The 16694-nt window shown below is 53.2% G+C and overlaps 2 protein-coding genes and 1 long non-coding RNA gene across 16 annotated transcripts in view; 1 reads left to right on the plus strand and 2 right to left on the minus strand.

Annotated features, from left to right (window-relative positions):
* Positions 1-340: 340 nt before the first annotated feature.
* Positions 341-13637, minus strand: SH3D21 (SH3 domain containing 21). 11 transcript variants are annotated; one of them, XM_025419908.3, is made up of 17 exons: positions 13120-13259; positions 12910-12986; positions 12664-12727; positions 12340-12458; positions 12017-12107; positions 11815-11870; positions 11665-11710; positions 11409-11509; positions 11221-11307; positions 11062-11104; positions 10888-10953; positions 2090-2246; positions 1934-1986; positions 1708-1802; positions 749-1605; positions 612-675; positions 341-530 (listed from the first exon to the last, which is right to left on the minus strand). In XM_025419908.3, the coding sequence occupies exons 1-17, from the start codon at positions 13121-13123 to the stop codon at positions 459-461; spliced, it is 2052 nt and encodes a 683-aa protein (XP_025275693.1). In that variant the 5' UTR covers positions 13124-13259; the 3' UTR covers positions 341-458. The 11 variants fall into 11 exon arrangements, with proteins under 11 accessions (XP_025275693.1, XP_025275688.1, XP_025275690.1 ...); XM_025419903.3 differs by having other exon boundaries at positions 12829-12986; XM_025419905.3 differs by lacking the exons at positions 12664-12727; positions 13120-13259 and adding an exon at positions 13459-13637 and having other exon boundaries at positions 779-1605; positions 12829-12986.
* A 21-nt stretch (positions 13638-13658) lies between these two features.
* On the plus strand, positions 13659-14440 carry LOC112642400 (uncharacterized). The gene is made up of 2 exons (XR_003125227.3): positions 13659-14140; positions 14171-14440. It is a non-coding gene; the product is annotated as an uncharacterized LOC112642400 (long non-coding RNA).
* The window catches only part of THRAP3 (thyroid hormone receptor associated protein 3), a 67145-nt gene continuing 64705 nt past the window's right edge, over positions 14255-16694 (minus strand). For all 4 annotated transcript variants that reach the window (XM_025419898.3, XM_025419899.3, XM_025419900.3 and 1 more), the window contains one exon: positions 14255-15849. In XM_025419898.3, coding sequence (XP_025275683.1) covers positions 15628-15849 — 222 coding nt within the window. In that variant the 3' untranslated portion in view covers positions 14255-15627. The remainder of the gene's footprint in view (positions 15850-16694) is intronic.

A 16694-nucleotide genomic window follows, 5' to 3' on the forward strand; every position in this document is an offset into this window, starting at 1 on the left:
GGGCAGGCCCGCCCACCTCCTTGGGCGCACAGCTGGATTCCGGGCTCCCGGCTCCGGGCTCCGGGCTCCCGGCCCCGGCAGACGTCGGAGGGAGACGCCCCCCGCCCGCCCCCGCCATCCGGTGGGTAAAAATAGCGGCGCGCGGGCCCTGGGAACGGTAATGGGAGCCACATGTCGGCCAGATGTGCCCGGGAGAGACCGTCAGGAATGCGGAGGCCCCGCCCCCGCCCTCCCTCCAGGCCCCTGGGCCCCGCCCCCTCCTCCGACCATTTCCCGGCCCCGCCCCCTCTGGCCCCGCCCCCCGGCCCCGGCCCCGCCCCCGCACGGACCAGGCAGGCGCGGCGGGCGCGTACACCGCAGTTTACTTTCTTGCGTTTCTCGGAGTCGTGTGCCAGGACGTGGGTGGCCGCAGCCCGACTCGCCCCCAGGCCCCGCCGCAGTCCCTCCCGGGCCCCCCCTCAGTGCGTCTGCGTCTGCGCGTGGATGGAGCCCCGCGTCCGGGACTCCTGAGTCCCCCGCTGCATCCGCACCTGGTCGGGAGAGGGCGTCAGGGCAGGCGGGGGGGGGGGAGGGGGCCAGCCCGCCGCCCCTGGGGGCACCACCCCACCCACCTCCAGCGACAGGCGCTTCTCCTTCTCGCTCTTCAGCTCCTCCCAGAGGTCGGCGAGCTTCCTCCTGCGGACGGAGGGGAAGCGGTGGGCTGTGCAGGCCGAGCCCGGGCCCCCCCCCCCCGCCCCGCCCCACTTACTCCAGCTGCACCCCCATCCGCTCCAGCGACCTCCTCAAAGACTCCAACTCGTCCTGGAGCCTCGTTATGTCGCCTCTGTCACTTTTGCTGTCCGTGAGATTTTGCGGAGACAGGGAAAGTAGGGCGGGAGCCTCTTGGGGGTCTGGAGTCGCCTTGACAGCTTGAGGATTCTTTTGAGCAGGGGCTGCCTCTTTGGGGGACACCTCCTCTTTGGGGAGTACTGCCTCTTCCTGGGTCCCCTCATGCTCCCCAGGTGCCTTCTCCAGGGGGGTTGTCGCCTTCGCAAGGGCAGGCACGGACCCTGACTTGCACTCAGACTCAGACTGGAATGGGGAGCTGCCCCTCTGATGGAGATGGGGCTCCTCTGGCGTGTGGACCCCTTGGGACTGAGCTTCATTGGCCACAAGAGACTTGAACGGCAGCAGGGCTTGCTCCAGAGAGAAGCAGTGGAACTGAGTGATGTCCCTGGTGGAGGCCTCTTGAGAGAGCACCTGCTCAGGGGTCAAGACCTTCCCTAGGGTGGGTGCCTCATCCCCAGGAGGGACCGTCTTTGGGCCAGGGACTTCATCCTCCGGTGGGAGTTCAGGGACAGGGGCCTCCTCCCCAGAAATGACGCTGTCTGGGCTGGGGGCCTTGCCCAGGGTCAGGCCCTCTTCTGGGGTGGGGTTCTCTGGGGCTGGGACCTTGAACTCTAGAGTCAGGGATCCCTCTGAGATGGGGGCCTTCTCCGGAGTCAGGGCTTCCTCTGGAGTGGAGGCCTTATCCGGAGATAGAGTCTTCTCTGGGCTGGGGGTCTTGTCTGGAGTGGAGGTTTTATTCACAGGAGAGGCCTTTGCTAGGCTGTTCTGCTCTTCCTCCTGTGGTGTTGGGGACGAGGTCTCAGCCGAGGGATGGGTACCTGGGGGCCTTCACCCTTGTACACCATCCATACCCCCCAGGAACCAGGCAGGGCCCCCTACCTGACTAGCTGCAGAGCGCTGCCGAGGAGCGTGGGTTTTCGATCCTTTTCTACCAGGGTGGCCCGGACCCCCGCTGAGGAAGCTGCTCCCAGAGCCTATGAGAGCAGAACCTCAGGGGTCCAAGCTACTCTGACCCCGGGTCTCTCCCCACCTCTGTCCTTCAGCACAACCACCCTATCCCCGTGCCCCATTCCTTGCCCCACTGGAGGGAGGCAAGGAGACCTACCCAGGTCTCGAGAGGGGCGCTTCTGACTGTCTCCGCCGGGTGTCCAAGAGGGCCTGGAACATACCCCCATCAGACCAGGAGGTGGGGGGCGGGGAGGAGCACTTCCCTCGTGCCTTCCTCCTTCCCCCCTCCTCATCCCCTCCCCCAGCTCCTTACTTGGCTTTACTGGGTCCACTGGGGGCTGTCACCAGCTTCCTGACTGTAGGGAGGGCTGATTTGGCCATCATCTTTTTTGGTTCCTTAGCTGGGAGGGGAGAAGGGAGTGTGGCATCCATCCGTCCAACAGTTGCTGGCCCTGTCCTTGCAGAGGGGACTGGGGACAGGAGATGAACATTTGACTCTGCCTCTTCCGAACTCTGGGGAAGCCGAACGCCCTCGGGCCGCATGGGCCTAGGGAACTGTGGGAGCGAGTAGGGGACACCTAGCAGGACACCGTTGTCAGGGAAGGCTTTGAAGGGGACATGGCTTCAAATCCTGCCAGGATTTTTTTATCCATACTTTTTTCTTTCCTTTTTTTTTTCTTCTCAAAAGTAATCTCTGTGCCCCACGTGTGTCTCAAACTCACAATCCTGAGATCTAGAGTTGCATGCCCTCCGGACTAAGCCAGCTGGTGCCCCTGCCCAGACTTTTCTACGACCTGTCCCCTGCTCAGTGCCCGTGGCTGCCTCCGGGGTTCAGACCCTCCTCTTTTCCCTAGACCACGCCAGTAACCTTCCCCAAGCCAGTCACCTGCCCTAGAACTTCTAGGCCTCCTCTACCCCACGTACTCCCTAAGAGATCTCACCCCGTGTGACGGGTTTAACTAGCACCAGTGCGCCAGCAACTCCCACACGCTCATCTCTGTCCTCTGTTCCCACCTGGGGAGCTAACTGGCCTCACACATCGAACATACCCAAACCTGCACTCTCACCCCCGCCAAAACGCCTCTTTACCAGCGTTCCCCACCTCAGCCACTTACCCACTTGCTCAGATGACAAAATGAGTCATCTGTGACCCCCTTCATTCCCTCGTGCTGCACATCCAAACCTGCAGTAACCTGACTGCTCCACCTTCAGACGGGGCCTGATTTCCGCCACCTGTCACCCCCTCTGCCACTAAGCACTGGAGCGAGGCACCAGCATCTCCACCGGGACCATGTGGACCATGGCAGCAGCTCCCCCCCTGCAGGCACGTCCCCCCCGCAGTCGCCGCGAGCTCAGGGTCTACTGGGAAGCGGACATAGGCAAAACCAGAATATATAGTGGGTGTCGCCGAGGAAGAATAAGCAGGGGACTGTCCACTTTAAATGGGGCCACAGAAGGCCACAGAGAAGGTGACATCAGAGCGAACAGTCACACTGGGTGACATTCGTATTTGTGGGCACACGAAGGGCCACTCTGTTCACTCAATGCACCTGCTGGTGCATCTGCACCGCAGGCCAGGTCGGTCCTGCAGCCATGCAAGGCTCCGACGTCCTGCTGCCCACGTGCAGCAATGCGACGACGTCCCCTCCCTGTGCCCCAGAATCTCACCCGTGAGACCTGCTGGGGCTCCTGCGAGTTCTGAGTGACTTTGCTCATGTGAGGTGCTCAGAGGACTATGGGGCATATGGTCAAGGCTCAGTGAAGGGAACTTTGACCTTGGCTTCCTGTGCTCTGGCCGATCAGGTGCCCGGTCGGGGAGCAAGTACATCCTCCTTGGGACCCAACTTCGAGGCCCTGCCGGACCTCACGGAGGCGGGAGGAGGTCCACCAGAAAGGAGGAACGGAGGCCAGAGAGGCGGCGAGAGGACAGCACTGCACTACTGAGGCCCATGATGAGGGGCGACCCCCCTTAGCCCCCCGCAGGCCCCACGCGTGGAAACTGCGCAGCAGCGCGAGCCCTGCACCCTGCACACCCCTTTCTTCTAGAAGCCTGCGGTGGAGTCTGTTGGCCGGCGCCCTTTGGCTCCTGGCAGAAGCAGAAGCAAGTCCTTTCTGGAGGACGAGGCGTGAGCTCCCCCGGGGTGGCATCGGGGCCCGAGCCTGCGACAGAAGCCTGCGACACAGGGCCCGTCGGGAATCAACAGGCAAATCCGGGCGGAGGAGAAAACTGAATGACTGCAGATGAAAAATAGCATTCTAGAAAGAAATCAAATGTGATACAGGTTAAGTAGCAGGTAAAGCACAGCCAAAAGCCAGAGAAGTGGCAGGCTGAAAGCACAGAGACAAGGAGCCGAAACCCTGAAAGCGGCGCTAAGAAGAGCGGATGGTGACAGGGGCTGTGACTATGGCTCGACGACGTGGTTGACAAATCCTTACCTGGCACTGCAACTAGAAAGCTGGACAAAACCACCGTTTCCGTGCTCTGGAAGCTGACCCAAGGCAGAAGGTAACCTGAGAAGTGCTGATGGCATCGTCTCCCAGGCCTGCACCCGCCCCTGCCCTGCCAGCCTGGTCCACGCAGACGCTCTGCAGCATGGGGCCGGCTGCAAAGACTGGCGCTTCTCTGCCACGGTGGAAGGGAGGTCACTCGATCTGGGCTATAGCATTGGACTTGGCCCTGGTTTCATAGGTAGGGCACCAGAAGCACAAGCAACCGAAGAGAAAATAGAAAAATGGGACCTCCTTGAGATGGAAACCTCTGGGGCCTTAAAGGACAAGAAAGTGAAAAGACAACAGATGGGATGGTAGAAAATATCTGCAAAAGTATATGCCCCGTGAGGGACTTTTCCCAAGATATACGAGAAACTCTACAAGTCAATAGTCCGAAGTCAAATAACCCAATTTAAAAAATAGGCAAAAAATCCAAATAGACATTTCTCCAAAAGAAGACACACAGATTGTCAATAAACATACGAAAAGACACTCAACATTTAAGGCGTCCAAGAAAGTGGAGCAGAACCATGATGAGCTACCGCTTCACACTGACTAGGATAATTATAATAAAAAAGTGACAAATGTTGGAGGGGATGTGAGGAAGCAGAACCATCACGCATCGCTGGTGGGAGGAGAAAACGGGACCAGCACTTTGGAAAACAGTGCGACGGCTCTTCCCCACGCTAACGGAGCTGTCCGGCACCCAGAAACCCCTTCCCACGCACACACCCAAGAGACATGGACACACGTCAGCACAAAATCTTGTACACGAGAGTTTATGCCCCCAAAGGTAAAACCAACCCAATGTGTCCACCAGCAAACAGATGAGTAACACGTGGTTCGTTCACACAATGGAAATATTATTGGGCAACAAAAAGGAATGAAGCACAACACATACCAGAAATTGGATGAGTCTTCAAAACAGAAGGTAAGATAGAAAGGTTTTGTTTTTTCAGGGGTGTCCGGACGGCGCAGTTGGTTAACTGATTCTTGATTTCAACTCAGGTCATGATCTCAGGGTCATGAGACTGAGCCTTGCACGGAGCTCCATGCTGGGCGAGCCACCTGCTGGGGACTCTTTGTCTCCCTCTCCCTCTGCCCCTTCTCTCTCTCTCTCCCTCCCTCCCTCTCTCTAAAAAAGAAAAAAATAATATATATGTATTTGAATATTTTAACTCTGATGAGACTGAATAAGAAAAAAGAGAGGACAAATAATTACTAAAAATAAAAAATAGACTAAGTACAGACACAGATTATGAGAGAATGTTATGAATAACTTTACATAAATAATCAGAAAACATTGAAGAAATGGATAATCACAAATAGAATTCATTAGGGGTGCCTGGCTGGCTCGGTCAGTGGAGCGTGGGACTCTTGATCTCTGGGTTGTTAAGTTCGAGCCCGACACTGGGCATAGAGATTACTTTAAAAAACAAATAATTAAAAAATAAAAAACATAAAAGTAACTATAAAGCAAAAATAAAATAAAATAAAATACGAAGATAAAATGGATTCAAGAATTTTTTTTAAGATTTTGTTTATTTTTTTTAAAAAGATTTTATTTATTTATTCATGAGATGCAGAGAGAGGGGGAGAGAGAGAGAGAGAGAGAGAGGCAGAGACACAGGCAGAGGGAGAAGCAGGCTCCATGCCGGGAGCCTGACGTGGGACTCGATCCCGGGTCTCCAGGATCACACCATGGACCAAAGGCAGGCGCTAAACCGCTGAGCCACCCAGGGATCAAGAATTTTAGCCAGATTTTTGGCTAGCTATCATTACCCAGGGACCAGGAGACAGAAGGCTGTCTGTGCAAGACTCCCAAAGTGCAAGATTTCCTCCTCCGAGTTCCAGGGTAAAGCCATTTGAACAGCAGCTGTAAAGGAGTCTTTGTGGATGGAATCAAGTTAAGATGAGGTCACACTCTAGTAGGGCCCTAAACCAATGCCCGGTGACCTTACTAGAAAAGGAAAATATGGACAGAGGCACACAGTGCAGAAGACAATGTGAAGACAGGCAGAGAAGAGCGGTAGATCTGTCCCTAAGCCGAGGACTGCCAGGAACTACCAGAAGCTAAGGGACAGGGGCACCTGGGGGGTTCACGGGGTTTGCCTTCAGCTCAGGGCATGACCCTGGGGTCCTGGGATCGAGTCCTGCATGGGGCTCACTGCAGGGAGCCTGCTTCTCCCTCTGCCTGTGTCTCTGCCTCTCTGTGTCTCTCATGAATAAAATCTTAAAAAAAGAAAAAAAAAGAGAGAGAGAGAGAGAGAGAAGCTAAAGGACAAGGAAAGATGCTTCTCCTAGACTCTTCACAGAAAACATGGCTATGCCAACAACTTGATTTTGGATTTCTAGCCTCTAGAACTGTGAGAGATTACACTTCTCTTGATTTAAGCCAAACAAAACAAGAAGAAAAAGAATTTCAAACATTCTCATAACTATTAAAGAAATTAAATAGTTTAAAATCTTCCCGTAAGGGAAAAAAACAGGGCCAGATGGATTCACAGGCAAGTTTTATCAACTCTCAAGGAAAGATGATTCCCATCTTCTTTATTTTTTCCCCAAGTAAACTCTGCCCCTAGTATGGGGCTCAAACTCATGACTCTGAGATCCAGAGTCACACACTCTATGGACTGAGCCAGTCGGGCACCCCCACAATGATTTCCATCTTATATAAGATCTACCAGATAATTTAAAAACTAAATATATACCTCGTAACTCATGTACAGGGCCAGTATAATGTTCAAAATCAGATGAGGACAGTAGAAATAAATGCAAAAATCTGAAGAAAAACTGGGAAAATATTCCAACAGCACATAAAAAGATAATAAAACCATGACCAATTTGAATGTATCCCAAAAATGCAGGGGTGGCTTAATATTAGAAAGTTCTACAAATGTCATTTATCACACTGACAGATCAAAGGAGAAAACCCAGAGAATAATTTCAAAAGATTCATATAAACAATCTGAAAAAACTCAGCACACACTCTTAATAAAAATTCTAAATAAACTAGAAATAGAAAGGACCTTTCTGCGGCACCCGGGTGGCTCAGCAGCTGAGCATCTGCCTTCGGCTCAGGGCGTGACCCCGGGGTCCTGGGATCAAGTCCCGCATCGGGCTCCCCACAGGGAGCCTACTTCTCCCTCTGCCTGTGTCTCTCATAAATAAATAAATTAAAAAAATAAAAAATAATAAATAAATAAATAAATAAATAAATAAATAAATAAATAAATAAAATCAGAAAGAAAGGAAGGAAGAAAAAGAAAGAAAGAACCTTTCTTAGCCTGACAAAAAAGCATCTAAGAAAAGATCTAAGTATCACTGTTAAAGGAGACAAGTTGGGAACATTCCACTGAACATGGTAATGATGTTCAACACGACTTCTATTCAAGAGTGGGTTGAGCCCCTAGCCACTATAGTAAAATGAAAAAATAAAATAAAAAAATGTTATAAAGTGGAAAAGATACAGCAAAATTATTGTAAGTCACAGATAACACGACTGGCTTCGTAGAAAACTTAATAAGAATCTACAGATAGAGGGGCCTGGGTGATACAGTCGGTTAAACATCTGACCCTTGGCTTCAGCTCAGGTTGTGAGATCGAGCCCTGCATTGGGTTCCACGCTCAGCATGGAGTCTGCTTGAGATTCTCTGTCCCTCTCCCTTTGCCCCTCCTGCTCATGCTCTTTCTAAAATAAATAAACCCGGGGATCCCTGGGTGGCACAGCGGTTTGGCACCTGCCTTTGGCCCAGGACGCGATCCTGGAGTCCCAGGATCGAGTCCTGCCTCAGGCTCCCTGCATGGAGCCTGCTTCTCCCTCTGCCTGTGTCTCTGCCTCTCTCTCTCTCTATGTCTATCATAAATAAATGAAAAAATAAACCTTAAAAAAATAAATAAAATAAATAAATCTTAAAAAAGCTATATAGATAAATAAATAAATAGACATAGAATTTAGCACCATGAGTGGCTATAAAATCAATATACAAAAACCAATGCACTTCTATATTCCTGAAATAAACAAATGGATACATACTTTTCTATTGTTATTTTTTTTAAGGTTTTAGTTTTACTCTTTACACCCAGCACGGGGATCAAACTCACAACCCCAAGATCAAGAGTCATCTGTTCCACCGACAGAGCCAGCCAGGTGCCTCTGTCTTATTTTTGAAAAGACACGACACAAAAATCTGAGGTATCTAGAAATAAATCTTAGAAAATCTTTAAAAAGTTGTGTAAAACTCACAAGCAGAAAGTAATACACGGTGTTGGAACAATTCATTGCCCCTATAGAAAAGGTATAATTGGTCATTCACTAAAAATCAATGCCACAGGGGCTCCTGGGTGGCTCAGTCGGTTAAGTGTCTGCCTGCAGGTCATGATCTCAGGGTCCTGGGATCGAGCCCTGCATTGGGCTCCCTGCTCAGTGGGGAGCCTGCTTCTCCCTCTCCCTCCATCTCTGCCCCTCACTCATGCTTGCTCTTTTATACTCTCTCTCTCAAATAATTAATCAATGTTAAAAAAAAATTAATGCCACAAAGATAAAGGCACTTTAAAAGTTTTAAAGAAAATATGACTTTTTCTGAACTTGGAGCAGGAAGGATTTCTTAGACAAGGAAAAGCCTGCTAACCATGAAAGACTGACACATCTACATTAAAATTAAGAATTCCCGTTCATGGGATCCCTGGGTGGCTCAGCGGTTAAGCGTCTGCCTTGGGCTCAGGGCGTGACCCTGGAGTCCCAGGATCAGGTCCCACATCGGGCTCCCTGCATGGAGCCTGCTCTTCCCTCTGCCTGTGTCTCTGCCTCTCTCTCTCTCTCTCTCTCTCTCATGAATAAATAGAAAATCTTAAAAAAATAAAATCCAAATTAAATAAAAAATTAAAAAAAAAAAGAATTCCTGTTCATCACAGAACACCATTACACCAAAAAGACAACAAGCCACAATGAGAGAAAACATTTGTAAGTCATATAACCTCCAAAGGATTGGTATTCAGTATATATAAAGAACTCAAACTAATTATAACCAACCACATAAATGCAAATGAAGTCCACAATGAGATCCTACTTTGTACCTACTGGATTCACATATAAAAAAAAGTAAAATCTGGGATGCCTGGGTGGCTCAGCGGTTGAGCGTCTGCCCTGGGCTCAGGGCATGACACTGGGGTCCTAAGATCGAGTCCCACATCGGGCTCCCTGCATGGAGCCTACTCCTCCCTCTGCCTGTGTCTGTGTATCTCTCATGAATACAATTTTTTAAAAAATCTTAAACACAAAAAAGTAAAATCTATAAAACCAAGTATTGAAGAGGATTGGAATAATAGGATCTCCTACACTGATGGTGGAATGTTAAAGTGTATGATCACTTTGAAGACCAAACTGACTAGATCTCATAAAAGTTGAACATTCACATACCCTATAATCTAGAATGCTACTCCTAGGATAGAGAAATGATTCGACGTGCACAGCAGAACACAAGAATGTTCACGGCAGCCATATTTCTTGTAACAAAAACCAGGAACAGGGACGCCTGGGTAGTGGTTGGGCATCTGCCTTCGGCCCAGGGCGTGATCCTGGAGTCCCGGGATCAAATCCCACATCGGGCTGCCTCTCTCTTTCTGTCTCTCATGAATAAATAAATAAATTCTTAAAACAAAAACCAAAAAACAAAACAAAACAAAACAAAAACCAAGAACTAGGAACGATGAAAATGTCTAACATCAGGAGAAGACCAGATACATACATAAACTGTGGTAAATTCCCTGCCAGGAATATCATGCAGCAGAGAAAAACTAATGAGCTTACATCTATATACAACATGGATTAATCTTAGAAATATAATTCAAAAAAAGAAATATAATGTTGATTGGAAACAGCAAGTCCCAAAAGCCTATAAACATGATACCATTTTTATCAAGCTCAAAAACAAGCAAAAATCATTTGCTACATTATTTAGGCACATAAGTAAATGAATGTAACAACTCAAGGGAACCATAAAAACAAAATTCCCAATAGCCTTTACCTTTTGGGGGGGAGGGTAGGTAGCAGAATGGGAAAGAAAAGGATCATTACGTAAACCATTAGCAATACTGCAGTTCTTGGGTTTGGTGACAGGTCATGAATGTTCACGCGTGTCCATTATTAAGCTGTTTTGTTTTAAGGATTTTATTTATTTATTCATGAGACACACAGAGAGAGGCAGAGACACAGGCAGGGGGAGAAGCAGGCTCCATGCAGGGAGCCCGATGGGGACTCGAACCCAGGACCCCGGGGTCACGCCCTGAGCTCAGGGCAGACGCTCAACCGTTGAGCCACTCAGGCGCCCCCCCATTATAAGTTACAAAGCACTTATGTACAGTTTTCGCATGTGTGAAATACGATTTTAAAAGATGAATGAAACATTCCCCTGGAAGTTTCATTCATCTTTTAAAATCATATTAAAGTTTTCACCGACAGGGTTATATGCCCCGTGAACACACAGCACCACGTCAAAGACAGACACCGTGATCCACAAACTTCCTGAGAAAATGAAACAAGTCTAAACGTGCGGATGGCCACGTTCTCAGCCACACAAAGCAATAGGAACACGCATGAACTGACCCGAGACCCACACGTACCTACCGGGTCCTTAACGCTCGCAGAGGTGCCCGCTGAGGGACCTATCGTCCTGCACCACTGGGGAGCTGTGGGCGTTTATGGGCAACTAAAGTGGCGGCGACCCAGAGAGCAAGATGCCATCCCCCAGGCCCCCACCCACGCCCGCCCGCATCCCAGGCTCCCCGGGCACCCACCTGATGCCCGAGACGCCACTTTCCGTGGGGTCAGCTTCTTGATCTGTGAAGAAGAAAGTGATCAGAATCTGAAGCTGGGGTCCCCCGTCTCCAGGCCCACGTCACCGGGGGGCGGCCTCCCTGCCCACTGAGCACCACCGCCCCCAGCTCCATACTCACTGGGGGCGGGGGGAGCACAAAGTTGTCTGGGAAGACGCCTCTTCGGCCATGAGACTCTCCTTCCCACCAGCCCTTGTCCTCTGTGGTCTGGGGGAGCAAGACAGCACAGGGAGGTGGGCCAGATGCCAGTGCTCCTGCGGCCCAGGCACCCCCCCCCCCCAGCCACCTCCCTGCCCCGGGCCTTGTACCTTCCTCAGGACTTTCACCTCGTCCCCCCTCCGCAGCGCCAACTCATCCGGGGCCTCAGGCTGGTAGTCAAACAGGACTCTGTAGATCTCAGGGCGGGAGACTGCAGGGCCGGTGGGTCCGCTGAAGCCAAGGCCTCTCTCTCCCCAGGCCAGCTGGGGACCCCCTCCCCCATTCGCTCAGTGGGGTGTCCCCCTGCCCCCAGTGGGCTAGGCTCACAGGAGGGGGTTCCGAGGAACCCTCCAGCGGGGTGCTCACCTGTCCGCAGGTAGTCTGGAGGGCTGTCATAGGTCAGACTGCTCAGCTGGTGGGGACGGGGGGGGGGGGGGGGCGCAGAGGAACAAGCTGAGCCTCCACCCGCCTTTCAACGGGAACCTACCAGGCCCGTGCCCCCCCTTCCCAGTTTACCTTGGGCGGCCGCTGGGGTCCAGGGCCGACTGCAGGCATGTCCGGGCTCCCGAGGCCTGGTGGGGAGGTTAGGGGGGCGGGCTAGTTCAGTTTAGATCACGGGAGAGGTCAACGGGGTCGCGGGGTCGGGATGAGTGGATCGCAGGCTCAGGCCACCGGGAAGGTCACAGGGGTTCCCGGGGTCACAGGGTGCAGGTCTCACTTGGGGGCCCACTGTCCAGCAACTCCACAAAGTTGGATGGGAAGGCTCCCAGCTGCCCGTTCTTCTTCCCCAGCCACCAGCCGTCCTCAATCTGGGGAGGAGGAGGACGCAGGGCCATCTGGTTCTGCCCCAAGGGTCTCTCGGGAAGCCTTCCCCCGCTTCTGCCCCGCTTCGGCCCGATGGCCCCCCTCCCCTTTGCCCCCTCAACTTCCCATCCCTGCGCCCCCCACCAGCGCCAACGCCCCTCTCTCCGCACACCCCTCAAGCGGGGACGGGCTCCAGCATCTCTGCCCCAAGCCTCATTCATCACTTTGTCCCCTCACCTCCTTTATCACTTCCACAATCTCCCCAGCTTGCAGCTGCAGCTCGTCCGCCTGCTCCGGGCTGTAGCTGAAGCTCACCTTGCACCATCGTTGGGGGCCCCGAGGCTTGGCGGGGCGACCTGCGCTTGGACGGGAGAGAGGGGTCGCCGAGCTGGGCGAGGGGCGGGGCGGGACAGGCCCCGCCCCCGAGGCGGAGCATTGTACCCGAGAGCCAATCAGAGGCCGCGGGGCCGCCGCGGTCCCGCCCCCCGCCCCGCCCCCGCCCCGCCCAGAGCCGCGCATGCTCCGCAGCCCCCCTCCCCGCCCGGCCGGCCCCGCGCTCACCTCGGCGGCGCGCACAGCGCGGGCTCGGCGCCCCTCCCGCGCCGCGCAGAGACTCCGGGATCTCCTGCAAATGAGCGCAGGCGGTGGCGACCCGGGCGGGCCGGCTCTCAGCTCCTGGGGGCGCGCAGACACCCTCCCCCCCGCGACCTGGGGGCCCGGCCTCACCTGCACCGAGCGCTCGGGGAAGAGACCCCAGCGACCCCCCAGCTGTCCGCGCAGCCAGCCCCGCGCGGGCCCCTCGCACACCTGCCGCACCACGTCCCCGGGCGCCACGCTCAGCTCGCCCTCCTCCTGCGCGCGGTATCCGGCCAGCACCAGCACGTCTGCGGGCGGAGGGCGGGTCTGGGCACCCCGGCCTAGGCGCGAGTCCCGGGCTCCGCGTAGAGGACGGGCGGGCGGGCGGGGGGGGCGCAGGCCCGGTTGCCCTTCCCGCCACGCCGGGCCCTCCGCACATACCCATAGCTCCGGGCCTCCTCCGGGGCCGGGCTGGGAGCTCGGCGCTGTCCGGCGGGCGGCCGAGCACTGGCCCGGGTGGGCTGGGACGAGCTGCGAGGCCCAGAAGCGGAGGAGGCGGAGACGCCAGCCGATAGGTCGGCCCCAGGTGCTGGAGTGGGTGTGGGAGGGGTGGCCCGGCCCAGCAGGTCCGGCCCCCAGCCCCGGGAGGAAGATCCCAGGGTCTCAGGCCAGTGCCGGGGCCCAGCTCCCCCACGCGCTCCTCCTGGCCTAGTCACTTAAATTCCAGTCTGGCCGCCTCTCCTCCCTCTCGCGGCCCTAGGCCCTAAGGCTCCCACCCACCTTTGGCACAGTCTTTCTTGGTCTGTCTCCTGACTGGCAAGCTTCGAGCTGCAGGGGAAGAAGTGGGAGAGGCACATACCTGGGCGGGGCCCCTAGCAGGCAGCAGCTGCTCTGAGGCAGGCCCTGGGTGGAGGGGCGGCCGCTCTTGGGCGCTCAAAGCGATTACTCAGAGTCCAAATCTCTGCTCCCCCTGGAAAGCACGTTCTCCCTAGAACCCCACCCCCAGGTCATCAGGAGTGTAAAGACCTCTGCCTCCGTGTGTGATTTCATAATACATCCACAGTACCCTCGGGAAAGGGCAAGAGAAAGTAACTTTAGGACCTTTCAAGGCTCCTGCTCACAGCCAAGGGCAGAGCTGGCAAGGCCTGAAGTTTAGGGCCCATCCAGGCCAGTCCCATCCTGGCTGGGCTTTCTGGTCATCTCTTTTTGCCCAGTGGTGAACACAGAAGGCAGAGCAGAGCAGAGCCTGTGATCCACGACCCTTGACCCCTGCGCCTCACCACCCTGGAAGCCAAAGTCCTTGCCCATAACCCAACAGTGAAAGGATCTGGTTCTCTCGGGGCGTCCAAAGATACAGGATGAAGCGAAATCACTGGGGTGGCTCAGTCTCCTCCCAGAACTGCGTGTGGCATCGATGAGGACAGGACTAAGCAACAGCTCTCGGAGACATTTTGTCTTTCAGGTTTCCTGAAGCTGCTCCAGCTGCTTTCAGGTTTCCTGAAGCTGCTCCAGTAGATGCCAATACCCCACCCCCCCAACACACACACATGCTAAGGGTGACAATGACCAGAGTCCATTTACATCTGCCTTCTTCATTTATTTTTTTATTTGCAGGAGGAGTTGAAACAAATTTTAAAGGTGTTTTCATTTTTTTCCCCTAAACATGAATCATTCAAGTAAAACCAACTTAACTATAGAAATGTAGCAAAGTAAGGGGAAAGAAGCACAACAACCCAAGAGGCAAAGGTTGGGGGGGGGGGCAGAGGTGGGTGCAGTCCGCATATAACATATGCATAAATGCCATATGATTCACCTGCTCAGGACCGCCTCCCCAGAAGGCAAGCACAAGGACCCATTTTAAGAGGATGTTTTCCCCCCAAACATCCAAGAATGTTTCAACTTAAAGCTTATGGTTAATAAAAAAAAAAAAAAAAAAAAAAAAAGGAAAAGAAAAAACAAACCCCCACAAACCACCCAGCCATAACCACCTTCCTTAATCGATCATAGGAGTTTCTTTTCATTTTATAAAAAGATTAATAAAAAATATTGAAAAAATTATTTTCTCATCTTATATTTGTAAAGATAATAGAATTCAGAAGTTTCTTAGAAAACAGACCAGAAACTGCCGTCCAGTTTCCACCCCTGTTGCTGAGAGGATCAGCAGGACTATAAAGTTTGGGATACTGGAGCTGCTGGTGGATAATGGGATGCCCAGCCCAGAAGAACTCAGAAAATATTGGGGTGGGGGGGCACGTGGGGTGTGGTTAGCAGCACACCATGGGATACATGGCTGCGCAGAAAAGGGGAACACAAGGTGGTCAGAAAGGCCTTGAACTCCTCCTCGACATACAAAACCGATTTTTACAAAGATCCAAGCAGTTTGGTCCCAAACTGAGGTGAACACTTCAATGTTTATTCACATGCTTTGTTTTCTCTTTGAAGAATCAAAGTTGCCCAAATTAAATCTTTCTATTATTACTACATATGCCTACGAAAAAAAAGGGGGGGGGGAGGGAAGAAGAAGAAGGGCTTTTAAAATCTGGATAAGGGAGAAGAGATCGAAAATTATCAAATTAGTCCTCTTAGCTCCAAATGAAAATAAAAACAAAACTGTGGTTTCTAATAGGGAACAAACCAAAATCCAAGTATCGCTCTCCCCTCCCTACCCCAGCCCCCACCCCACACACCAACAACAAATGAGAAACACAGCTAAAGCCCAATGTGTTCTGCTCAAGAGCTGGGCCTGACCCCAGGCTCCTCAGCCGGCCGCCTCTGTCCAGTGGGACGCAGCGCCAGGGATGCTTTCGGCTGGAGTAGGATTCTGCGCGGCTGGCTGGTGGGGGTAGGGGTGGGATTTTTGCAATCTTGAGGCTCCTCTGTCTTGCTCCTCACCAGCCATCTTCCCAGCGCCCTCTTTCCCCTGGGCAGGGGCTCCCATCAGAGTGGCCCCTACTCAGTTGCGGGCTGTAAATTGTCCTTCTCTTCTCGGTTCTCTGTCCCACTCTCGTCGTCTTCAATCTCCCCTTCCTCCCCACTAAACTTGTCGTGGGCCCATTTGGGGCTGGTGCTGGACTTCCGGAACATGAACCGGCCGCGACCCCGGGGGAAGGCTCCTCGGCCCCGGCCCCGGCTCACCCACTTCTCGCTGCCTTCACCTTCGCGGTCATCATGCTGAGAGAAAAGAAAACTGCCATCAATCCCCGAGTGAACAGGCATAACCAGAACCCTCCTCTCCTCTAAATGGGACTTTCTCAAACCCACCTATGCTCCCCACCCCACCTTTTGCTCCTTTTCTGTCCTCCCGGGTCCCTACTCCAAAAATGCTACTGATTCAGATCCAAGAGAATATTCCACTGAGGCCTTAAGAATCCTAAGGCAGGGGATCCCTGGGTGGCGCAGCGGTTTGGCGCCTGCCTTTGGCCCAGGGCGCGATCCTGGAGACCCGGGATCGAATCCCACGTCGGGCTCCCGGTGCATGGAGCCTGCTTCTCCCTCTGCCTGTGTCTCTGCCTCCCTCTCTGTGTGTTGTGACTATCACAAATAAATTAAAAAAAAAAAAAAAAGAATCCTAAGGCAGTAGCGTGGGCATTACAACCATGGTAAAACCGCCGAGCGCTGACAGGCCGTCACCTGCACTCTCTCCGGTAATCCTCGTATCTACCACCCTATCATCGTCACCCTCCACTCTGCAAAGGAACTTCGGGTGACTCCACGTCATTTCACATCCCCGCGGCCAACAACTGGCAGTGAGACCAAGGGCAAATAACCAGGTCACGGCCTCAGACCCAGGAGTGGCAAAGGTAGGACCAGAAGCTAGCCGCCCATCTCCGCTCTCCCCTCTGCAATTTCATGCAAAGAGGTAGGGTGGCAAAGTGGAAAAATACCCAGCCTGCACCTCAATCCTGCTCCGATGGGCACATCAGAGAGACGAGAGAATGAGAGTCATGAGAAAGCACTTTAAAAACTAGGAGTTGCTGTTACCACGTCAGCCCGTCAAAAACTCTAGACCAACCCAA

This window comes from Canis lupus, chromosome 15 (assembly GCF_003254725.2).
Source record: "Canis lupus dingo isolate Sandy chromosome 15, ASM325472v2, whole genome shotgun sequence".
In the NCBI taxonomy this organism is placed as follows: domain Eukaryota; kingdom Metazoa; phylum Chordata; class Mammalia; order Carnivora; family Canidae; genus Canis; species Canis lupus.